This window comes from Bubalus bubalis, chromosome 8, assembly GCF_019923935.1.
Source record: "Bubalus bubalis isolate 160015118507 breed Murrah chromosome 8, NDDB_SH_1, whole genome shotgun sequence".
Classification (NCBI taxonomy): domain Eukaryota; kingdom Metazoa; phylum Chordata; class Mammalia; order Artiodactyla; family Bovidae; genus Bubalus; species Bubalus bubalis.
In genome coordinates this window covers 98,698,524-98,724,876 of record NC_059164.1, presented here as the reverse complement: position 1 = coordinate 98,724,876, position 26,353 = coordinate 98,698,524, and the positions used below count along the sequence as shown (strand labels likewise).

At 37.4% G+C, this 26,353-nt stretch overlaps 1 protein-coding gene across 7 annotated transcripts in view; it reads left to right on the top strand.

Annotated features, from left to right (window-relative positions):
- Positions 1–26,353, top strand: part of CNOT4 (CCR4-NOT transcription complex subunit 4) — a 153,841-nt gene that overhangs the window by 61,850 nt on the left and 65,638 nt on the right. For all 7 annotated transcript variants that reach the window (XM_006079853.3, XM_006079854.3, XM_006079855.3 and 4 more), the window contains exons 2-3: positions 13,925–14,190; positions 25,166–25,363. In XM_006079853.3, coding sequence (XP_006079915.1) covers positions 14,017–14,190; positions 25,166–25,363 — 372 coding nt within the window. In that variant the 5' untranslated portion in view covers positions 13,925–14,016. The remainder of the gene's footprint in view (positions 1–13,924; positions 14,191–25,165; positions 25,364–26,353) is intronic.

The following is a 26,353-nucleotide window of genomic DNA, read 5'->3' as shown; positions in this document are numbered from 1 at the left end:
TTAGGTCCTTGCTGTTTCTGTCCTTTATTGCATGAAATGTTCGCTTGGTATCTCCAGTTTTCTTGAAGGGATCTCTAGTCTTTTCCTTACTGTTTTCCTCTTATTTCATTGAACTGTTCACTTAAGAAGGCTTTCTTTTCTCTCCTTGCTATTCTCTGGAATTCTGTGTTCAGTTGGGTATATCTTCGCCTTTCTCCCTTACTTTTTGCTTCTCATCTTTCCTCAGCTATTTGTAAGGCTTCCACAGACAGCCACTTTACCTTTTTGCATTTCTTTTTTGGGGGGATGGTTTTGATCACAGCCTCCTGTACAGTGTCATGAACCTCCGTCCATAGTTCTTCAGTCACTCTGTCTGCCAGATCTAATCTCTTGAATCTGTTTGTCACTTCCACTGTATAATAATCATAAGGGGTTTGATTTAGGTCGTACCTGAATGGTCTAGTGGTTTTCCTTACTTTCTTCAAATTAAGTCTGAATTTTGCGATAAGGAGCTCATGATCTGAGCCGTAGTCAGCTCCAGGTCTTGTTTTTGCTGACTGTATGGAGCTTGTCTGTCTTTGGCTGGAAAGAAATGTAATCAGTCTGATTTTGGTGTTGACCATCTGGTGATATCCCTGTGTAAAGTAGTCTGTTATGTTGTTGAAAGAGGGTGTTTGCTGTGACCAGTGCATTCTCTTGACAAAATTCTCTAGTCTTTGCCCTGCTTCATTTTGTACTTCAGGGCCAAACGTGGTATCTCTTCCTGCTTTTGCATTCCAATCCTCTGTGATGAAAAGGACATCTTTTTTTGGTATTTGTTTTAGAAGGTCTTGTAGGTCTTCATAGAACCATTCAACTTTAGCTTCTTTGACATTAGTGGGTGAGGCTTAAGACTTGGATTACTGTGATGTTGAATGCTTTGCCTTGAAAACGAACCGAGATCATTCTGTTGTTTTTGAGATTGCACCCAAGTACTACATTTCAGACTCTCTTGTTGACTATGTGGGCTACTCCATTTCTTGTAAGGGATTCTTGCCCACAGTTGTAGATATAATGGTCATGTGAGTTAAATTCTCCCATTCCTGTCCATTTTAGTTCACTGATTCCTAAAATGTCAATGTTCACTCTTGCCATCTACTTAACTGTATCCAGTTTACCTTGACCTAACATTTCAGGTTCCTGTGCAGTACTGTTCGTTATAGCACTGGACTTTGCTTTCACCACCAGATGCATCTGCAACTGAGTGTCGTTCCTGCTTTGACCCAGCCTCTTCATTCTTTCTGGGGCTGTTTATCTGTTCTTCACCAGTATCATATCGGACACCTTCTGACCTGGGCGCCTCATCTTCTGGTGTCATACTTTTTTGCCTTTTCATATTGTCCATGGAGTTCTCAAGTCAGGAATACTGGAGTAGCTTGCCATTCCTTTCTTAAGTGGACCACATCCATTCCTTTACTTCTTTAATTATGATTTCCTTTAGTTTTTTAACATATTAGAAGTGGCTCCTTTGAAGTTTTTGGCTATTAAATCCAATGTATTGTGGCTCTCACAGGAAGTTGTCTGCTTTTTTTTACCCCTGGTGTATGGGTTATACTTTACTGTTTCTTTGCACAGTTGTAATTTCTGGTTGGAAACTGGACATTTTATATAGTATTGTAGTGACTCTGGGTACTAGTGTCCTGCTTTTCCCAGGGTTTGTTATTATTTGCTTATTTGTTTAATGAGTGGGTGAATTAATTCAGTGAACTCTGTTTCCCTCTGACTGTATTAAGCATCTGTTTGTGTTCCTGGGGGGTGCAGAGTTGGATATGTCTACATGTATCTTGGGATGACTGTGTTTTGGACAGGGCCCTCCTCCATGCTTTCCTTGACCACATCCAGATGTTAAACTCTACAGCTTTCCAGGTGACTGCTCCATTGATTTCAACAATGCCCTAGGATATAAATTGCTTCTCAGCCTGATTTTTTTTTTTTTTTTTTTTTAATGAGCTCACTCGAAGGCATAGATTTTTAGGTCACAGCTTGAAGTTTGTTTTGTGACCACGGGCAGGATCATCCCAGCTGTTAAGAAGAACCTGATTCTTCTTATTCTTTCCTGCAAACTAGCTGGTTTACACTTCATTCAGCTTGTGTCTGACTACTCTCATTTGTCTTTCACCACAAGCTTCCTGGTTTTGAGATTGTGCTTAGGTTTGGACTTAAGACTCCATTACAGATGAAGTTGGTTTAGGGGGGAAGAGATCCAAAGTTACCAGTTTTAAGACCTGCTTTACCCCTCGGTCAAAATCTCTTGCTGAGCTCTGATACTGAGAAGGAGAGGCAGTAGTGTGCTTTTTTCCTCTGTGTGACACTCCCAGTTTAGTAACTGAGCACTCATTGAAAGAGTGTACAGTAGCCTCAAGTCTTGTCTTACCTTTCCTGGTGCAGGATCCCAGCTTTATCAAGTAGCTGTTGCAGGGCAATCTGGGTCCTAGTGTTTTCAACATGCAGCAGCAGCAAAGGTGCTCTTTGCTGTGAATGGCAGTTGGGTGGAGGAGGGGCACCTTCGCCTATTGGTTGCACTTACCTGAAACTTAGCTAACAGCATCAGGTAGCTTTGGGAGAATGAGAGGTGCTAATGTCCTGTCCCTCCTAGGCAGATGCTCTCTGAGTGGTAACTGTGTTTAGGGAGCACCCTGTGTTCTTGGCAGTGCCGACCTGGAGTAGAGTTCCCATCTCACCGAGCTGAGAAGGGAGGAAGAGAGGGGACAGGTTTTGGTTCCAATACCACATAGTATTGTTTTTCTTGATTTTCTTGAGTGAGTGTTTCTTCATTTCTCTTGTGCTCTTAGTATTTCCAGATACTTCAAATGATTCATTTTAAATAATTTTCAGCAGTTTTGCTGGGGAATGAGGTCATGGAGCTACTTACACTGTCAGTCTGGAAGTAGAACACAGAGAAAACTTTTGAAAATATAAGTCACATCCACAGCCATTCCTATCTCTAAAACTCTGGTTCTCTTCATTTATTTTACAAAGAAAGCCAAAACTAGGGAGGTTCAAGAGTGAGGGACATATGTATACCTATGGCTGATTCATGTTGATGTTTGGTAGAAACCAACACAATTCTGTAAAGCAGTTATCCTTCAATTAAAAAATAAATAACTTAAAAAAAAAGCCAAAACTGTTCTAGTGGCTTGTGATGAATCCTTCCAAGAGCCTGAACCCCTACTCTGACCTTATCTGAAGTTGTTCTTCTCCTTGCTTATTCTGTTCCAACCTTTCTGGATTTGCTGTTCTTCAACCATTTTAGGCAGTTTTCCTTTTTGGGGTTTCTCTACTGATTTTTTTTCTTGCCTTTTCTGTTCTTTTCTCACATATCAGTTAAGATCAGTTCAGTTCAGTCTCTCGCTCATGTCAGACTCTTTGCAACCCCATGGACTGCAGTACACCAGGCTTCCCTGTCCATCACCAGCTCCCGGAACTTGCTCAAACACATGTCCATTGAGTCAGTGATGCCATCCAACCATCTCATTCTGTGTTGTCCCCTTCTCCCCCTGCCTTCAATCTTTCCCAGCATCAAGGTCTTTTCCAGTGACTCAGTTCTTTGCATCAGGTGGCCAAAGTATTGGAGCTTCAGGTTCAACATCAGTCCTTCCAATGAATATTCAGGGTTGGTTTCCTTTAGGATGGACTGGTTGGATCTCCTTGCCGTCCAAGGGACTCTTTAACAGTCTTTTCTAACACCACAGTTCAAAAGCATCACAGTTCTTCAGCGCCCAGCTCTCTTTGTGGTCTAGCTCTCACATCCATACATGACCACTGGAAAAACCATAGCTTTGATTAGATGGACCTTTGTCAGCAAAATAATGTCTGTTGTTTTTAATATGCTGTCTAGGTTGGTCATAGCTCTTCTTGCAAGGAGCAAGCGTCTTTTAATTTCATGGCTGCAGTCACCATCTGCAGTGATTTTGGAGCCCAAGAAAGAAAGTCTGTCACTGTTGCTCTGTCTGTTTGCCATGGAGTGATGGCACCTGATACCATGATGTTAATTTTTTGAATGTTGAATTTCAAGCCAGCTTTTTCATATGCATGGCTTATTCAGGTTCCTCCATTAAAATGTTACCTTCTTAAAGAAATCTACTCCAGTTGGCCAGTTTCAATTGCATCCTGACTTTGGTACCTTCTATTAATTTGAGCAAACTCTGGGAGATGGACAGGGAAGCCTGGTGTTCTATAGTCCTTGGGGTGGCAAACAGTCAGACACAGCTTAGCAATTGAACATACACACACACAGCATTATCACCTTTTATCATACTTAATATTACTGACTTATTATGACTTTTGTTTTGGGTTTGAATTGGGACAGGAAACCAAGGTTTGCCCTTTAGGGTCACCAAAGTATCTCAAGGATTTAGACTAGAATTTGAAACAAGAGCTTAATAACTATTTATTGAATCACTAAGTGAGTGAAGGATACAATGAACTTTTAGGTGGCAAAAACCTTCACTGGTCAGCCATCTGACTTTTCTAATAAAGAGAAAATCTTTTTACCTAGAGAGAATCATAAGTAATGTTATTGGTATACTAGATGCAGTTAGAACAGCCAGTTAGTTTTCTTGTAAGAAAGCTTAAATATGCCTTAAAAAAAGATAGACTTTCACCCCTTTAAAAAGACTAATCATCATTAAGTTCTGCCTACCATACTTGCCATAGTAGAACTCTTTTCCAAATTGGCTTGAATTAGATACTTTCGCTTCAACCATTTTAAATGTGTTTGAAAATTTTTTTTTATTTTATTTTTAAACTTTACAATATTGTATTAGTTTTGCCAAACATCGAAATGAATCCGCCACAGGTATACATGTGTTCCCCATCCTGAAAACTTTTATTTAAAGGAAAATTGTAGCAAACTTTTTTCTTTAAAATTGATTTTTCACAAAAGGATCATCTTCAAGTTTTTCGTACATGTAAGTTTTCATAGCATTAGGTTTTTGAAAACATTTGTTTGCATTTCTTTATGGCTTTAATTAGATGGTTTGTCATCTTTGTTGTCTTTATATAGCTGATAAATTGGTAGATTTTATTGAACAACTTCCCCAAATTAACAATCACATTGCTCTAACTATGCAAATGAATACTATATGCAAGTTAGAAATTATTTTTTAGTAGTGTTACATCATAAGAAAATAGAAAAACCTTTGTGTTTTTCACTGATACATTCAGAGACGTGTATTACTATGTCTGCTGTGTATTTGCTGCATGAAAACTTGTAGAGATTGGCACAGTTTTGTTCAGTGACTCTTCAAATATGTGCTTACACATGTATGGATGAATGAAGAGGTACTTTCCTTTCCTTCAGCGGCCTTCCTTCCTCCATCCTTTCTTGTTTTCCTTCTGTTTGACACTTATTTGTTAAGTGTTTGCTCTCTGCCAAGAATTCTAGGATTTTTGGATACGTTAGCAAGCACAACAGTCTCTATCTTCACGGAGTTTGCTTTCTGTTGGATAAACATTGTTTGTCTCCTTCTACCCTTATCTGCCCCTTCTGCAAAAACTGCTTGGGGGACATGATATATTATGTGAAGTGACTTGTATGCTGACAAGTACAGGGAATTCCCTGACAGTCCAGTGGTTAGGACTCCGTGCTTTCGCTGCCGGTACCTGGGTTCAGTCCCTGGCTGGGGACCTAAGATCCCACAAGCTTCACAGTGCTGCCAAAAAAGAAGAGAATATGAAGTACAAATAAGTTGCTGAATAAAGAACAAATTGGTGTGGAAGTAGAGAGCAATTCCACATAATCAATTTTTTTGTATAACTGCAGCTTAACCTTTTATGAAAGAGACTTTAAATTCTTAGGTAGATAAAATAAAATAAAAAAAAAATAAATTCTTAGGTAGATATTTTTCTGTAAGAAAATATCTAAACATGATGTTTATTTCTATGAGAAAGTAAGCTTTTCCTAACTTTGGTGGAGGCAATCTTGAGTTCTACTGTAAATGTACATTTATGGTATATGTATATTGATACTTTGGTATTTAATTTAAGAAAGGGAAGAGGTACTGGCACTGATACTCAGTCAGTTGACTTACCTTGCTCTTTCACTTAGCAAACTGTTCATAGCTACCATTCAATCTGCTTTTGCCTTTGTGTAGTTTATATATGCTTTATATAATGAACAACTTAGAATGTTCTTTCCTATTTTTGAAGAGGATTGTCAGTCAAAACTGATGTATAACAAATAATTCATTCCTTCTTTTATTCATTATTCATTCATCAAATACATGTGTGCTGTTTATTTCCAGTCAGGTGTAGCTGCTTGATACATGTGACACACCAGTTAACTTCTCTCCTGAAGTATCCATTCTATTGAGAATAGACTGTTAAAGAAACAAGCATTTATAGTTATGAAACATTGACTAAGTAAAATGTAAGCTGTGTGGTATTGTACTTACATTTACTATAGGTTTTAAAAAATATTAGTTTATAGTTCTGTGTATATATTGAATGTAAGGTTTTAATGGAAACTTAAGGGGCTGTTCTTTTTTTTTTTTTTTTTTTTTTTTTTTACTTTTATTTTGTATTGGGATATAGCCAGTTAACAAACAATGTTATGATACCTTCAGTTGAGCAGTGAAGGGACTCAGCTGTACATATACATGTACCCATTCTCCCCCAAACTTCCCTCCCGTGCAAGATGCCACATAACACTGAGCAGAGTTCCTTGTCCTGTACGGTAGGTCCTCATTGTTTGTCCACTTTAAATATAGCAGACTGTACATGACTACCCCAGACTCCCTAAACATCCCTTTCCTCTAACCCTCCCACTGGCAGCCATAGGTTTGTCTTCTAAGTCTGTGAGTCTCTTTCTGAAAGTTCAATTAAGATACTGTTCTAATTACCATTCAAAACGTGTGTATGTATATGTCATATCTATAAATAGCTTTTCTATTATGTGTAATTATAGTATACATTCCTATATACTGTATTCAGGAATGTAATTTCTATGTAACTATTCAATGGACTTATATCACACACATATTTAACTCACCACAAATTCACTGCCAGATTGACAGAAAACTAGAGGAATAATTTGGACAACGTTCTTGCCTGGAGAATCCCAGGGACGGAGGTGCCTCATAGGCTGCCGTCTATGGGGTCGCACAGAGTCGGACACGACTAAAGTGACTTAGCAACACAGGATTAATTAATTTAAATAAAGCAACCAAATACTTAAAAACCTTTTTTCAAAAGTGCTGTGTATATAGTGTATATTTTAATTTTTTAGTAAAATACATGTAACATAAAGAACTGTACAGAAAAGAGGTTAATGATCCAGATAACCACGATGCTGTGATCACTCACCTAGAGCCAGACACCCTGGAATGTAAAGTCAAATGGGCGTTAGGAAGCATCACTATGAACAAAGCTAGTGGAGGTGATGGAATTATAGCTGAGCTATTTTAAATCCTAAAAGTTGATCCTATGAAAGTGCTGCACTCAATATGCCAGCAAATTTGGAAAACTCAGCAGTGGCCACAGGACTGGAAAAGGTCAGTTTTCATCCCAATCCCAAAGAAAGGCAATGCCAAAGAATGTTCAAACTACTGCACAATTGCACTCATCTCACACACTAGCAAAGTAACGCTCAAAATTCTCCAAACTAGGCTTCAACAGTACGTGAACCAGAATTTCCAGATATTCAAGCTGGATATGGAAATGGCAGAGGAACCAGAGATCAAATTGCCAGCATCCGTTGGATCATAGAAAAAGCAAGAGAATTTCAGAAAAACATCTACTTCTACTTCATTGACTACGACTTTGTGGATCATAACAAACTGTGGAAAATTCTTAAAGAGATGGAAATACCAGACCACCATACCTGCCTCCTGAGAAATCTGTATGCAGGTCAAGAAGCAACAGTTAGAACCAGATATGGAACAACAGACTGGTTCCAAATTGGGAAAGGAGTAGGTCAGGGCTGTATATTGTTAACTTGCTTAATTTATATGCAGAGTACATCATGTGAAATGCCAGACTCGATGAAGCACAAGCTGGAATCAAGATTGCAGAGAGAAGTCAATTGCTTCAGATATGCAGATGACACCACCCTTATGGCAGAAAGCAAAGAGGAACTAAAGAGTCTCGTGATACAAGTCAAAGTGGAGAGAGAAAAGGCTGGCTTAAAACTCAGCATTCAAAAAACAAAGTTCATGGCATCTAGTCCCATCAGTACATGGCAAATAGATGAGGGAGACAATAGAAACAGTTAGAGACTTTATTTTCTTCGGCTCCAGAATCACTGCAGATGGTGACTGCAGCCATGAAATTAAAAGACACTTGCTCCTTGGAAGAAAAGCTATGATCAACCTAGACAGCATATTAAAGAAGCAGAGGTATTACTTTACTGACAAAGATCCGTGTAGTCAAAGCTATGGTTTTTCCAGTAGTCGTGTATGGATGTGAGAGTTGGACCATAAAGAGATCTGAGCACCAAAGAATTGATGCTTTTGAACTGTGGTGTTGGAGAAGACTCTTGAGACTTCCTTGGACTGCAAGGAGATCCAACCAGTCCATCCTAAAGGAAATCAGTCTTGAATATTCATTGGAAGGACTGATGCTGAACCTGAAGCTCCAATACTTTGGCCACCCGATGTGAAGAACTGAGTCATTGGAAAACACCCTGATGCTGGGAAAGATTGAAGGCAGGAGGAGAAGGGGACAACAGAGGATGAGATGGTTGGATGGCATCACCACCTCAATGGACATGAGTCTGAGTAAGCTCTGGGAGTTGTTGATGGACAGGGAAGCCTGGCATGCTTCAGTCCATGGGGTCACAAAGAGTCGGACATTACTGAGCAACTGAACTGAACATAAAGCTTGCCACCTTAAGTATTTTTGACCATACAATTCAGTGGTATTAAGAACATTCACAGTGTTGTTTTACCATCAACACTTCTTATTTCTAATTTTTTTTTGTCTTCTCAGACCAGAACTCTGTACCTATTAAACAGAAGCTTCCCATTCTCTCTCCTCCTCCCGGCCTCTGTTCTACTTTCTGGGTCAGTAAATTGCCTATTTTAGATACCTCCTGTCAGTGAAATCGTACTGTTTTTGTCTTTTGTTTCTGGCTTATTTTACTTAGCATAATGTTTTTAAAGTTCATCCACATTGTGCATGCTCAGTCACTTTAGTCGTGTGACGCTAGGGACTAGAGCCCACCAGGCTCCTCTGTCCATGAGATTTTCCAAGCAAGACTATTGGAGTGGGTTGCCATGCCCTCCAGGGAATCGTCCGGCCAAGGGATTGAACCCACATCTTCTGCTTTGTAGGATTCTTTAGCTACTGAGCTACCTGGGAAGCCCTATCCACATTGTAGCATGTATCAGAATTTCACTCCTTTTATGACTGAATAACATTACATTGTAACTACAGACTACATTTTGTTTATCCTTTTATCTGTTAATGGATAGTTGGGTTGTCTGAATAATTCTTCTATGAATATTTGTGTGCAAGTATCTGTGCAGGTCCCTCCTTTAATTCTCTTGGCATAGCCCCAAAAGTAGAATTGCTGGATCAGATGCTAATTCCATGTTTTACTTTTTGAGGAACCACTAAACTATTTTCCATAGCGGCTTCAGTTCTTGACATTTTGTAGTGCATTTTACATAGATCTTTTGAAAATGGTCCTAAGTATAAAACCATGTATATGGCACGTTATGAGTGATAAGGAACTTTTGAGCATGATTTTGGGTATATTGTACAAAATATTTATTTTGTACACTTACTACATGGGAGTCTTTCTTTGGTGCTACAGGAGCATTTTTATGTATGTTAAATATATACTGTGTTGTGATAGCAGTTGCAGGTAATATAGGGGACAAGAACTCATAATAAAGTAGACATTTCCTGTAGAATTTAACTTTTTGAAAAAGTAATGTCATTTTTACTTTCAGTACATTTACACTATATACTGAAGAGAATGTGGCTGAGCCTTCAGTTAATCATAGCTTTGGTAATCCTTACCATTTTGGAAAGGACATGGGCTTTGAAGCTTACAGTCTTCCTTTTGCATTGTCTTTAACACCCCGCATTTTATTTATTTAAAATTTTTTATTGGAGTATAGTTGATTTACAGTGTTGTTACTTTCTACTGTAAAGTTAATCAGTTATTCATACACATATATTCACCCTTTTATAGCTTCTTTTAATATAGGTCATTACAGAGTATTGAGTAGATTTCCCTGTGCTATACAGTGCATGCGTGCGTGCTAAGTCACTTCAGTTGTATACGACTCTTTGCGACCCTGTGGACTGTAGCCTGCCAGGCTCCTCTGTCCATGGGATTCTTCAGGCAAGAATATTGGAGTGGGTTGCCCTACCCTCCTCCAGGGGATCTTCCCTACCCAGGGATCGAACCCACATCCCTTATGTCTCCTGCGTTGGCAAGTGGGTTCTTTACCGCTAGCGCCATCTGGGAAGCCCACGCTGTACAGTAGGTCATTATTATTTCTTTTATATATAGTGGTGTGTATGTCAGTCCCAGTCTCCCAATCTATCCCTCCCCTCTTATCCCCCTGGTAACCATAAGATTAAACCCCTAATTTCATACATGAGAAAACTGATAGTGGCAAAACTGGGTCTGTAAACCGGGATTCCTGAATTGTTTGTAAATATATATGCCATTAAAAAACTTATATTTTGAAATAATTATAGATTCATTAGATATTTCATTTTTCTAATTATTAACACAAGTCAGATTTAATTTTCCTAAAGGAGATGAAAATAATTTCTTTTTTAATTTAATTTTTTTGTCATTTGAATTGCAGAAAGGTTTGTCATAGCAATACAGATAATACAAATTTTCAAAATGAAATTAGTACCTCCATTTTATCTTTTGTGATATGGGTAACATTTTGGTGTCAAACCTTTAATATGCTTTATTTTCTTTGAGAAACAAAATGTACACATACAGATTTTGTATATTTGTATTGAAGTTACTGTATATTTATGTTAGTTACTTTTACAAATTTAAAAAAATCTGTATAATAAACATCTTTTGATTCAGCACACATCAACTTAATGGCTGTATCATTATTTGCATAATGATTTGCCAACTGATGGACAGTTAACATTGTTTATAGTTCTAGTTGTACGGGCAATGCTGCAAAACCTACAACAAAGTACTTGGTGCATATGTGAGTATTTATGTAGAATAAATTCGTATGTGGTTTAAAGGAATGGTTAAATGCACAGATTCTGGGGCTAAGACTTCCTGGAATGAATTCAGGCACCACCACTTAATAGCTGTGCAATTTAAGGCAAGGTGGGGCTTCTCTGGGGGCTCAGAATCTGCCTGCAATGCAGGAGACCCTGCAGATTCTATCCCTGGTTCAGGAAGATCCTCTGGAGAGTTCAGTTCAGTCACTCAGTCATGTCTGACTCTTTGCGACCCCATGGACTGCAGCACTCCAGGCCACCCTGTCCATCACCAACTCCTGGAGTTTATTCAAACTCATGTCTGTTGAGTCGTGATCCATCTAACCATCTCATCCTCTGTCATCCCCTTCTCCTCCTGCCTTCAGTCTTTCCCAGCATCAGGGTCTTTTCCAGTGACTCGGTTCTTTGCAGCAGGTGGCCAAAGTATTGGAGCTTCAGGTTCAGCATCAGTCCTTCCAATGAATATTGAGGACTGATTTCCTTTAGGACTGACTGATTGGATCTCCTTGCAGTCCAAGGGACTCACAAGAGTCTTCTCCAACACCACAGTTCAAAAGCATTAATTCTTCTACTCTCAGCATTCTTTATAGTCCAACTCTCATATCCATCCATGACTACTGGAAAAACCGTAGCTTTGACTAGATGGACCTTTGTTGACCAAGTAATGTCTCTACTTTTTAATGTGCTGTTTAGCTTGGTCATAACTTTTCTTCCAAGGAGCAAATGTCTTTTAATTTCGTGGCTGCAGTCCCCATCTGCAGTGATTTTGGAGGCCCCCAAAATAAAGTCTGTCACTGTTTCCACTGTTTCCCCATCTATTTGCCATTAAGTGATGGGACCAGATGCTATGATCTTAGTTTTCTGAATGTTGAGTTTCAAGCCAACTTTTCACCCTCCTCTTTGATTTTCATCAAGGGGCTCTTTTGTTCTTCTTCACTTTGTCTCACTTGTGTCCGAATCTTTGCGACCTCATGGACTGTAGCTCGTCAGGCTCCTCTGTCCATGGGATTCTCCAGGCAAGAATTCGCTGAATGACATACCCTGAATGGCAGCCCACTCCAGTATTCTTGCCTGGAGAATCCCATAGACAGAGGAGCGTGACGGGCCACAGTCCATGAGATCGCAAAGAGTCGGACACAACTGAGTGACTAACACTTAAGGCAAGGTACTCTTTGTGTTCGAATTTTCTCTTTGTAAAGAGGAACTTATTTCAGTGATGATCTCTGCTTTGTGGGGAAACTAACTTTGACAGGCTGGTGCTGGGAAAATGCTGTCTCACTGTTTACTAACTAAAGAGGTTGATCATCTTTTTGTATGTTGTAATCATTTGTACTTCTTTTGTGAACTACTGATCATATTCTGTTCTCATCTTTTCTTCTGACTTATTTGCCTTTTAAACATTGCTTGTAAGATTCCTTTGTATATTCAGGACAGTAACGCTTAGATGCAGTGAATATATCCTTTATTCTATTGCTTGCCTTTAATTTGCTTAGTTGATTATATTATCTTCTATGAATTTATGTTTTTTTCTTAGGAAGACTTTCTGTATCCCAAGTTTTTAAAAAATTCTATTTTCTTCTAACACTTTAATAGTTTATTTCACTGTGTAACTCTTTAGACAGATCATCTGGGATTTATTTTGATTGCAGTGTGAGATGGCTATATACTGTTTCTTTCTCAAAATAGATAGAGCAGGATCCTGTTACCCTTTATAAATTGGGTCCATCCTTATCGTATTGATGTTGTCTCTTTTATCAAATATTGAAATCTAATTCATTATCTGTTTCTAAATTCCTTATTTAGTTTTTTTGATCTTTTGTCTGTTTTTGTATCAGTATCAAATTATTTGTTACTATAGCTTTGTGGTACAGTTCAGTATCCGATAGCACAAATTCCCAAGTTCCCCCTTTGAAAAGTTTCAAAGCATTTCTCATGCATTTACTCTTTCATGTAAACTTGAGAATTAATTTGTCAAATTATATAAATAAACAAAAATCTCTGTTATTTTGACATAACATTTTAATTTAACAGTGACTTTTGCCTAAAATTTTCAATTATCCATAATCTAAAAAGATAAATTATTTAATTTTTTAAAAGACTTTGAAACATGGAGGTCTATTTGTTCTCTTTCTCCTTTCTCTAGGCTTTTAGTAGCCTTTCTACAAGAAAAAGGAATATTTTCATTTGTTTAATATGTGCTTATTTTCCCAGAAATGAAATTTTTATTGGCATGTTTAATTGTAAACAGCTAGCTTCTGTGGCACATTTTTTCAGCTCTTATATTTTCTGTGGTTATGGTTTGATATTAACACATACTGGACATCTGAAGCCTCTCTTCTTTATTAAATTTATTTGTAAATTAGGACACATTTTAGACTACTATAATACTCTTAGTTACGTGGCAGTATTATTACTACTAGCTTTTAGGTCAAATATAAGACAGTTTAAATTTAGAATATGTTTTAAGATGAATGTGCTTCTGTATAGTATTTATTACTCTAAAATGTGCTATGATTAGTACTGGTTTTGTAAAAGAGGAACTTCTTTTCTCCTTCTGTTGAATCAAAAAATGTAACAACCTCTCAGGTCTTTTATCTTGATGTGCAAAATGCTCAGAATTCCATCTTCTGAGATAGCAAAAATTGATCTGATTAATATTTTTCATTGTTGATAATATGATTCTTGATTGTTGAAAATGCCATTGTTTTTCAGTAGTAAGCAGTATATTTTGTTTTTTCTCATGCAGGTCTTTGAAGTTCTACGGTTTAGTTCTCAGTGCTGAACTTCCTTCTCCCTTAAATTATTATAAACTTTTGCTGCTGTTTAATAAAAGTGAAGATGTCTCGCAGTCCTGACGCAAAGGAAGACCCTGTGGAATGTCCTCTTTGCATGGAGCCCTTGGAGATAGATGATATCAACTTTTTCCCTTGCACCTGTGGCTACCAGATTTGCCGCTTTTGTTGGCATCGAATTCGCACTGATGAAAATGGGCTTTGTCCTGCATGTAGAAAGGTAAATGCTCCAAAATAACTTTGTGTTTAGTTTTTTCCCCCATGCCTATGAGCAAGTAGATTTTAATAGAATCTACACAACTCAGGTGAGATAAAGTGTGACATTATACTCTTAAGATATCATGAAGTGTAAAGAACACTGCCCTGGGAATCAGAGTCTCAACATTATGGTTAACTAAGTATATTACCTTGCTAAAGTCATAGAACCTCTCTGGTTGGCCTTTAGTTTTCTTATCTGAGGAGACTGACAGTCAGTGGCGGTGGTGGTTTAGTCGCTAAGTCGTGTCTGACTCTTGCGACCACATGGACTGTAGCCTGCCAGGCTCCTCTGTCCATGGGATTCTCCAGGCAAGAATACTGGAGTGGCTTGCCATTTCCTTCTTCAGGGGATCTTCCTGACCCAGGAATTGAACCCGGATCTCCTGCACTGCAGGCAGATTCTTTACCAAGGATTAGGAGTAGTGAAAGGCAGTAGATTTAGATAGGATAATGTCAGATTGGAAAAACACAGTCAGTTTTACATCTGGGGAGAAATTTACTTTAGTTTTCTAGTACAAAATAGAGAAGTTTTGATGTTTACTGAAAAAGAGTGTGAATTAAAATGACGAGAAATCCTGGTTCAGAAGGTAACACTTATTGTTGACAATTCTAGGCTGACGAGCGCTATCCCTATTGTACACTTAAGGAAACTAGGCCTTATAAGTAATCTGTCTAAGGCATCAACTGATGGGTAGTAGGTTCAGTGGTCAAATGCAAGTCCTTTGAATCCCCTCTAAATAAAAAAAAATCTATGATTTTTAAAGTAATTTTCTGGGTCTAGTTGTTTTACTAAGCAGATACAGCAGTTATAGTGTAGTGAATGACCTATTAGAATGAGTAGGATCTCTGTTTTGAAGGTCTTTATTTGTTACTTTAGGGGTTTATACAAATATCTGTTTTTTGCCTTCTCTTTAATGTCTGTGTATGATTTAAGCTTTCTTTTCTCTTTACCCATTAAAAGAGCTCTTGGGTTCATTATTACTAAATTTTGATAAAGTAGACATGTGTTTTAGATACCTGCATTATTTAAAAAAGAAAAAAAAATTAACAACCAAAAACTCAGAAGACAATGCATTGTCCAGTCTTTTATTTAAAATCTAGTGGGCAGTTAACATATGTTATATGAATGAAAAAAGGTGAGATCTATTTAAGTGTTAATGTAGTTACAAAACTATATATATAAATATGTTTTATAACAATACAGGTAGAAGAGTTGAGGATGACAGCAAGATTTTGAACTGAACAACTAGAAGTAGAGAATGGCTGTTAACTGAGATGGGAAAGACTGTAATAGGAATAGCTTTTTTGAGACTATCAGGAACTTGGTTTTAAACATGTTAGGTTTGAGATTCCTATTAGAGATCTAAATGGAGATAGTGAATAGACAGGTGAATTTATTCAAGTTGGTTTGGATATGTAGTTATAAATTTGGAAGTTATCAGTATGTAGAATGTTTTTGTAAATTAATGACACTGAGTGAAATCACAAGAGAGGGTCAGTGGAAAAGATGAAAGATTATGCTTTCCAACATTTATAGAAAAAGAGAAAAAAATCCATAATAAAGAAATATGAGATGAGTCATTTATCATAAATAGACCAGGAGTATATTTTTTTTCTTCCTGTTGATTTAATATCCACAACTCATAGAACCTCTCCTTAGTCTCTTAACTATCAGACCTTGCTCATACCTATCTCATGGCATGAGTCGTGGAATGCAGATAGTACAGATCAGGCAAAGTCTTCGAATCTGACTTAGCTTTGCTGGAGAGTGCTGGACACCCAAAATTATGAAGCTACCCATCTCAGTCAGGGACCAGAAGATCTTTACATCTTTGGAGACCAGCTTCAGTGGTTATGTTAACACAGAAGGAAACCACAGGTGTTTCTGGAGAGGACCATGAAGCTATAATTTACATGTAGCCCAACCCTGTGGGCAAAAGTCTATAGAAGGCATTCTGTGAGATGGGCAATTGAGATGATTTAACTAGACTTGGAGATGCAGGTGGAGGCTAATAAAAGCCAGCGCCTGATTTTGGCCCACAAGATGATACCTGTCTTTTTGCAGAAAGGGCCTCTTTTGTTTACGTAGCTTTGAAAAGCAGAGAGAGGAAGGTTTTAAAAACATGAAGTTGAACATTTCTCTTTGGTCCTAGTTGCTGAGCTTGGTGGGGTCTAGAGGACCTTATGCCTCCCTAAACATAGGCGCAGGTCATTCTTTAGACTGCCTTTGCATGTTCTTTTAGTGCAGCGTATCTGAGAAAAATACCTGGTGGAAACAGCAGCTGTGGGAATATGGGTGGTACATTGAGGTAGCACCATACAGTGCTGGTTCTCATGAACACTAGAGACTGGCCAAGGAAGTAAAACTTCAACAAATGTGTTATTTTCCCCTCAGAAATAATGGAAGCTACTGCACCCATGAAACAAGAATAAGATGGTATAAAAAATTTCAGTGAACAATAAACAGTTATTGAAAATTAAATATGATAGCAGAAATAAGGAAAGAGTTGGAGGATGAAGTTGAAATGATCTCTTAACAAGTAGTGCGAAAAAGCAAAGACTATTTGACAGAAGAGAGAACTTTGATTTGAGGATCAGTCCAGACGGTCACATGCCAAATAAGTTAGTGTTCTAGGAAGAGACTACAATGATAGGAAAATTATCTTCAATAATATGACTGAAGAATATTCCCAGGACCAAAGGATATATTTTCATATTAAAAAGAAACAAAAGAATACAAAAATATTAATTTAAAAAGATGCATATGTTCCTTGTATTATTTATAGTAAAAAAAGATATGAAAGCAATATAACAATGGATGAATGGATAAAGAAGATGCAATGTGTACACACACACACTCACTGACGCACTCACCCTTGGAATATTACTCATCAAAAAGGTAGAATCTTGCCATTTGCAACAGCATGGGTGGACCTTGAAGGGTCAATGCTAAGCGAAATAAGTTAGAGAAAGACAAATACTGTATGATTTCACTCATATGTGGAATACATAAACAAAGCAAAATAAATGAACAAACAAAATAAAAACACAGAGATACAGAGAACAGAGTAATGGTCATCAGAGGGGAAAGGGCAAAGAGGGAGGGTGAAATAGATAAACGGCATCAACTGGTGACAGATAGAAACTAAATTTTTGGTTGTGAGCATGCTGTAGGGTACACAGAAGTAGAAATAAAACGTTGTACACATGAAACTTACAGCAGGTTATAAACTAGTGTTACCTCCAAAAAAAAAAAAAGAGAAAACCCCCAAGAATCAAAAATGCCTATCAAGTGCCAGGCACAAACTTTTTAAATAATAGTTGTTTAGGTACTAAACAAAGTCAAGGACCTTTTTAAAAATGTTTGTTTATGGCCGCACTGGGTCTTTGTTGCTGTGTGCAGGCTTTCTCTAGTTGTGGTGAGTAGGGCTTGCTTCTCTTTGTTTCAGTGTATGAGCTTCTCATTCGGTGGCTTCTCTTGCTGTAGATCACAGGCTCTAGGCACGTGGACTCAGAGGCTGTGGCACCCTTGCTTACTTGCTCTGTGCCATGTGGAATCTTCCTGGACCAGGGATTGAACCCATGTCCCCTGCATTGGCAGGCAGACTCTTCCACTGTACCCCCAAGGAAGTCCAACAAACTTTTATTTTTAAATACAAAATACCAAAGAGAAAGAGGTTCTACAAGTTTCCAAAGAGGAAGAGGTAGGTTGCACATAAAAGATCAGGAATGGTCGTTTTAGACTGATGGGTGGGTAGCTAAACGTTAGCCTTTCCACGTAAGTTTTTAAATTCATTTGTCATTTTGTACAAAAAGCCTACTGGAATTTTGATTGAGATTGCATTGAATAAACAGGTCTATTTGAGGAAAAATGACATCTTAAAAATGTTGACTTATGTAGTTCATGCGGAGAAGGCAATGGCACTCCACTCCAGTACTCTTGCCTGGAAAATCCCATGGACGGAGGAGCCTGATATGCTGCAGTCCATGGGATCGTGAAGAGTCGGACATGACTGAGTGACTTCACTTTCACTTTTCACTTTCATGCATTGGAGAAGGAAATGGCTACCCACTCCAGTGTTCTTGCCTAGAGAATCCCAGGGGCAGCGGAGCCTGGTGGGATTGCAGAGAGTCAGACACGACTAAAGCGACTTAGCAGCAGCAGCAGCAGCAGCAGCATGTAGTTCACGAATAAGGTTTATTTTTCTACATTTCAGAAACATTGTTCTATAGTTGCAGTGTACAGAGTAGTGCAGCATGTTTTGTTATATTTGCCTATGACTATTTTATGTTTTTTGAGCTGTGGCACATGATAATGCCTTTTAAGATTTCATTTTTTAATTGTTCATTTTTATAGGTAGAATAATTGGATTTTGTTAAATAGATTTGTTAGGATTTTCTAAATAGATGGTTATACCTTCTGTGAATTAAGATAGTTTTATTTCTTCTCAGTCTTTATTTTTTAAAAATTATTTTTCTTGCCATATTGCACTTGGGTAAGTTGGACATGACTTAGCAACTGAACAACAACAAAGCTCTACACTATATTCTTGGATGAAAGTGTTACAAGCACATATCCTTGTTTCCCATCTTAGTGGGAAGGAATGGAGTATGTCACCATTTTTTTGTAGATGGTCTGTATCTGGTTGAGGACATTTGCTTTTACTCTTTGGTTACTGAAAGTTTTTAATCATGAGTGGGTGTTACATTTTGTCAGTGCCTTTTCTGCTTCTGTCGAGGTGATCGTGTGTTATCTCCTTTGTTCTGTAGAAACAGTGATTTAGGTTGGTTGATTTTTTTTAAAAAATCAACCTTCCCTTCCAAGGGTAAATCTTGTTTGATTTATGTGTCATGATGTATTATCCTTTTTATTTTCAATTTGCTAATACTTTCATAAGGAGTTTTGTATCTGTGCTATGAGAAGTATTTATCTGTGGCTTTCTTTTATATTGTTTTTAGATTTGGTACCAAAGAAATACTTGCTTCAGGAAGTGTTTCCTCCTCATCTGTATTCTGAAAGAGTGTACATGTGACTGGTTTTAATTCTTTTTTATTTCCTTCCCAGATTCACTGTTGACACTCTATCAGGAGGGCTATTATGAAAACTGGATACCACAGGATTCTTCCATATTGATTTCTGGAACTCTTTTTGTATTAGTTCACTCTTTGTGGTATTTTTGCCCTGTAAATTTCAGTTGCTTCAGCCTCTTCAAATTTTGAACACTGTCCCTTCTGCTCAATGTGACTGTTAGAACCAGTGCCAGGGTCCAGTAAGTGCCAGAAGAGCAGAAAACTGGGACACTCATGGTTTTTATCTGCCTTATTTCTTTTCTCTCAGAGGTCATAGATCTGCTTGCTGTTCATTCCCTGTTGTTCAATGTCTGAAAACAGTTATTTCATACATTTTGTCTAGTTTTCTAGTTGTTTATGCTGGTATCCCTAGTCTGTTAACCATCTAATCTGCCATAGCTGGAGGTGAAGGTGTAAAAATAATATTTGAACTTTGTAATAATGTAATTATGACTATTGGCCTAACGAAATTAGAATGGAAGGTTAGAAAGTGGGCTTGGAATATGTTGTTAGGCTGGCTGAAAGAAAGCTAAATCTTGATTTTGCATAATATAATAATATTTAATACTGAAAAAATCAAGAAGTAGCAGTACAAGCATGTTATTTAATGATGTGATAGTAAATGACAAAAGAATCATGTGAAAGAATAAACAGATTATTTTTAGGGAGAGGCAACTGTTGAGGGGGAAGCATATAGGGGACTGCTCTATTTCCTGATAAACCTTGTAGAGCTAGGAACACGTAAGAAATAGATCATGAAACTAGGGGGGGAAAAGAGTGGGCAAATGGAAACCATAAGAAAGAAAGTATAATAGTACTGATATTATATTCAAGATCAACACATTTTGAAAGTAGTTAAAGAGGATATTTTTCTTACTGATGAAAGATCCCCTAGAGTCACAAAACTTTTATTTACATAGTAGAGCTTTGAAGTATATTGAGCTGTTGTAAATACCAGGAGAAACTGCACCCACTTTCATAATCGAGGGGCTTCTAACTTCTGTAGTTCAGAACTGTGTCACACAGAGTCAGACACAACTAAAGGGACTTATTAACACATATGCACGCATGAAGTACACAGAAGGAATGAAAAATTTGATTAACACAGCAAGTATGTGTGTGTGTGCACACATACAACTTTGTACAAATAAATTTGTACAAAACTTTAAAATACAGTGTATCGGGCACAAAAATTGACCATCGATCAGTTCCAAAATGTAGAACTCACTTGTGTATTTCTGTTTATTCTGCTTGAGGTTTGTAGGGCTTTTTGAATCTGTGGATTTGGTGAATTTCATTGTTGCTGTTCAGTCGCTAAGCTGTGTGTGACTCTCTGAGACCCCATGGACTATAGCAGGCCAGGCGTTCCTGTCCTTCACTACCTCCTGGAGTTTGCTCAAACTCATGTCTAGTGAGTTGGTGATGCCATCCAACCGTCTTATCCTCTCTTGCCCTCTTCTGCCTTCAGTCTTTCCCAGCATCAGGGTCTTTTCCAATGAGTCAGCTCTTCGCATCAAGTGGCCAAGGTATTGGAGCTTCAGCATCAGTCCTTTCAATGCATAGTTAGGGTTGATTTCCTTTAGGATTAACTGGTTTGATCTCTTTGCTGTCCATGGGACTGTCAAAAGTCTTCTCCAGCCCCACAATTCAAAATCATCAAATCTAGGGTTTCATTAGTTCGGGAAAAAATTAAGCTGTTATCTAGTCAGCTGTTGCCGTTACTCTCTTTTCTCTCTTTCTGGGACTCTGATTAAATATTTTCCAGTTCTTTTCACTATCTGCCATGTCTTTTCATCTCTTTTTTGTTTCTTTTTCTTCCTTTAATGCATTATAGATGATTCCTTCTATCAGTTAATTTTTTTAGGTCTAGTCTCAGTGCAGTTCAGTCACTCGGTCGTATCTGACTCTTTGTGACCCCATGGGCTGCAGCACGCCAGGTTTCCCTGTCCATAACCAACTCCCAGAGCTTGCTCAAATTCATGTCTATTGAGTCGGTGATGCCATCCAACCATCTCATCCTCTGTTGTCACCTTCCCCACCTGCCTTCAATCTTTCCCAGCATCAGAGTCTTTTCAAATGAATCAGCTCTTCACATCAGGTGGCCAAAGTATTGGAGGTTCAGCTTCAGCATCAGTCCTTCCAATGAATATTCAGGACTGATTTCCTTTAGGATTGACTGCTTTGATCTCCTTGCAGTCTAAGGGACTCTCAAGAGTCTTCTCCAACACCACAGTTCAAAAGCATCAATTCTTCGGTGCTCAGCTTTCTTTATAGTCCAACTCTCACATCCATATATGACTACTGGAAAAACCATAGCTTTGTCTAGATGGACCTTTGTTGGCAAACTAATGTCTCTGCTTTTTAATGTGCTGTCTAGGTTGGTCATAGCTTTTCTTGCAAGAAAGCAAGCGTCTTTTAATTTCATGGCTGCAGTCCCCATCTGCAGTGATTTTGGAGCCCAGGAAAATAAAGTCTGTGATTGTTTCCATTGTTTCCCCATCTATTTGCCATGAAGTTCTGGAATCTGATGCCATGATCTTCGTTTTTTGAATGTTGAGTTTTAAGCCAGCTTTTTTGCTTTTCTCTTTCACTTTCATCAAGAGGCTCTTTAGTTCCTCTTTGCTTTCTGCCATGAGGTGGTGTCATCTGCATATCTGAGGTTATTGGTATTTCCCCCTGCATTCTTGATTCCAGCTTGAAGTCATCCAGTCTGGCATTTTGCATAATGTACTCAGCATGTAAGTTAAATAGTGTATAAGTTCTAGTCTACTGAATTTTAAAATTTTGTTTTCCATTTCTGAAAGTAATGTATGTTCTTTTTTGCTACTTGATTTTTTAAAAAAGATTTTTATACCCTGCAGATATTTTCAAGTTTGTCATATATTTGTTTAAACTGATAATCATCCTTGTTTTAAAATCTGTCCAATAATTCCAGTTGCTGAAGTCTGTGAGGGATGTTTATGCTGGTTGTTGTTCGTGTTATTTCTTTCTGTGATTTGTTGTCTGATGGGCTTCGTGGTTGTCACTGAGTCATTTGTGCAGTTCTCTGAGGCCCAGGATAAATTTGCTGTCCTGTAGATAGGCTTTGGTTTGCCTTCTGCAGGAACCTGTGAACGTTGCCATTAGGGATGCCTTAATCTTTTGTTCTCTCAGGTGCACATCTTCCCTGGGGCTGGTTTCACCTTCTCTAGGATGGTTTTTTCCTTCACCCTTTTCCTTTTTTCTTATCTTGTTCTGACCTTTCTGTAAGTCTGTACTTAACCCTAAGAGAATATGAGCCCTTTGGGGGTGAACTGGTCTCATCTTATCATGGGAGTGATCTCCCCAGAACTCTTTACCTTAGACTGGTTTTGGACTTTGAATGCTGTGCTTCTTCCTTCATTTGTCCCTCTCTCCCATTGGTTGTTACTCAGCCTTTCCACTTATCTCTTTGGGTTTTGACTTTTATCCAGAAATTTGCTTGGGACTTTACCGCTGCAGATCATTATTATTGTTTTTAAGATGTTGGTTTGAAAAGTTTTACCCAGTATTTTTCATTGTCTTTAGCAAGAGGAAAAGATGAAGCTGTAAATTCATTTATTAGAAAATGAAGAGCAAAAATAAATGAACTTATTTCCGGGTTAAGAAACTAGGAAAAGAATAAACATTATGACAGTAGAAGGTAGGGATTAAGTAGAATTTAATGAAATAGGAAATTTGTATTTCCATAAAAGTTGGAGCTGGTTCTTTGAAACAACCAATAAAATAATCAAAGTCCTGGTAAGTCTGATCAGAAAATAAAACGGAAGACACATCTAAATATACATGTAAATTGGAAATAAAAGTGGAAACATAACTACACATATTAAAGGAATTAAGTGATTATATTAAAGACTATAAACCATCTTAATTAGTAGTTTGGCAATCTGTTGACAAATTAACACTACCAAAAATATTTTGCACATTTAAAATGCTTCTCCAGAAGTATCCTATTTATCACTAGTTTGTAACATGCAGTAGAAAATTCTAAAGAAAAATTTTTTGCTTTTAGCTTTTTATTTGATCCTGTATTCCTAGAATATTAGGTTTAACATTATCTGTTTCAGTCAAAAAGTAGACCAGATGTATTTCTCTTTATATTCATTTTTAGTACTAAGGTTACTAGTTTTGTGAGTCACAGTGTTTTTCTGCAGCTGTTCAAGTTATGTGTTTTCATCTCCCATCTTTAATCTAGCTTCTTTCCTCATCTTATTGTATCAGATGATTAATTTTCTATCGGATTTGTAGAGTAGGTATTTAATGGTGGTGTGTGTGGAGGAGGAACCATCATAGAATGTGTGCTTTACCAACTTTTAATGAAACCTTTAGACAGGTTGAGACTAATAAAATTTTGTATATTTTTCATTTGTGTTTAGGTTAAATTACCAGATTTCTATTATCTAAAACAATTTATTTAATTCTTCCTAACAACAGAGATGCAGATTCACAAATATGTTAAGATTAAAAAGTTTTTTTTTTTTTTAATTTTTTTTTCTAGGGATTTTTTTCTAGGAACAGCCCCCTCTATGCCACTTGCACAGATACCAAAATCCGTGGATGCTCAGGTCCCTCATATAAAATAGCATAGTGTTTGTGTGTAACTTACACACATCCTCCCATGTAATTTAAATCATCTCTAGATTATGTATAGTCTCTAATATCTAATGTAAATGCTGTATAAATAGTTGTAAATACAATGTAAATGCTATGTAAATAGTTGCTGGGTGCATGACAAATTCAAATTTTGGTTTTTGAAACTTTTTTTCTAGAATTTTTTTTCCCCCAAATAATTTCATTTGGTTGAATCTGAGGATGTGGAACCTGCAGATATAGAGGGCCAGCTGAAATAATAACTGATTTATTGAATGCTTCTGTGCAGGACACAGTTTTAATCACTTTATGAGTGTGTTGCCTTTTTAAAATTCTCACAGAAACCCTCTGAATAAAGTACTATGATTCCTATTTTATGGAAGACTGAGGCAGACAAATTACATAACTTAGCCAAGGTCTCTCAGTAAAGAAAAATCCAAGATTCAAAGCCAGTTTGCAGCTCTCATTCAGGCTGTTGGTAGTCTTGGCATTAGCAGGAGGAATGAAAACAAAATTGTAATGATGAGAGAGAAGAACATTACAGTGGTGTAATTGCCAGTATTTATTGAGGGATTACTGTGGGCCAGTTACAATGATTGCTTTACGAGTGTTATTTTTACCTAACAGTATGGCTTTTTCAAACTTTTAAAGGATACCAGCCTTTAAGATTATTTTCATTTTACTTACATGGATACGGAGACATAGAGTTCTATTGACTTGTCTAAAGCCATGTGGATAATAAGTGCTGAAGCTAAGTTCAAACTCCTGAGCCAGAGTATCTGTGTATTGTTTATTTGCCCATCTCCTTTGACAGGAAATGTCTACCTATTAAAGAATAAGTACTTCATTAATCTTCAAACACATAGTATGTTTTCATTAAATATTTGTTGATTGTAATACAATAAATCCATATTTAGATGATATTTTGTACTGTTTGCCCCTTACATAGTACCTTAAAAGCTTAATTTTTCTGTAAACTGTGTACTAGGCATTGTTGGTAATACCAGGTTGGTTTTTAAAATTTTAGAACCTTTGGTGATATTTTAAGTTTCAGCACTAAAAGTGGTTTAAAAAGTATTTTAAAACACTCTTATGTAACATTTAACTTTTATTAAATAAAAAGTTTAGAAGATTAGAAGATTCAGAAAAAGGGAGATGTAGCAAATAAGTGCATACACATCATCCAGCATTTGAAAATTATTTATTCATAGTTTTCTGTTCATTTAATGCTAACTTCTGTGTTTGTTTTATGCCTAAAGCCATATCCAGAAGACCCAGCAGTTTATAAACCACTCTCCCAGGAAGAACTGCAAAGGATAAAGAATGAGAAAAAACAGAAACAAAATGAGAGAAAACAGAAAATATCAGAAAATCGCAAACATTTGGCTAGTGTACGTGTTGTACAAAAAAACCTCGTCTTTGTTGTAGGTCTGTCTCAGCGCCTAGCAGACCCAGAGGTAAGTTGTCTTCTCTTTTCTTCCTCAACTTGGCATTTTTTCTTTTTGTTTATTTGGAAATAATAGCTGGCCCTGCCTGATGGCAGGATTTACCTGAAAATTCTAAAACTTAGAAGATAATGGGAAATGATTTTTTAATAATCACTAAGAAACCAGTGACCAGTTGTGATCTTAGGCCAGTGTCTTAATCTTTCTTGGCTCATTTTTTTCAGTTGTGAAACTGGGCAGTTGAATTAGATCTCTGACGTCCCCTTGCTCATAGTCTGTGGAAGTTGGATAGTGTCTCTGTTGTGCTCTTAAGGCTCATGTGACAGGAGTGCTCTGTTTCTTTCCTCTTTTCTGTAGCTGTATTAAGGATCAACAGTGGAGATGTACTTTCATGAACCCACCAGAGATCTGTATTTTTTTTTTAAATCACACCACAGTGGTGAACCTTGATTATAAAACAGTGATAGAATTGTTACTCGACTGTGTCATCATTCTTTATTCATTCATTTTAAGCCAACTTTGGGGAAGGAGAGAGAATTCAGAGGGAAACAGTGGTTGAGGTTCTTTGTCATTCGTTGAAAGCAGGGGAGGTCTTAACCCTTTTGTTTATTACATAACTCTTCTCTCCTTCCTCCACCAGGCTTATTAGAGTAATGTTGAACTCATTACTTTCCTTAATGCCCTTGGATATGTGTCTGCTAATGTTTAGTTCCTGATATACGAGGAGATGCTGACTAGATTGTTGGGAAGGCAAATAAAAACTGAATGGGAGCCAGAATGTTCACTTAAGTTGGAGAGAGCTGGATTTGAGGGATCTGTCGGAAGTACTCTTTGAGAAGGGTTTATAGTAATGCTCAGGATGGCAGCAATCAGAGGAAGGATTATAGTGAATATGCTTAGGAAGGCAGCAATCTTTGAACTGGTCTAAGAGGGCTAAAGGCCCCAGAAGGAGGAAATATAAGGCGTCTAAAAATTGATTTTGTAAAAATCAGTTTAGAAAGA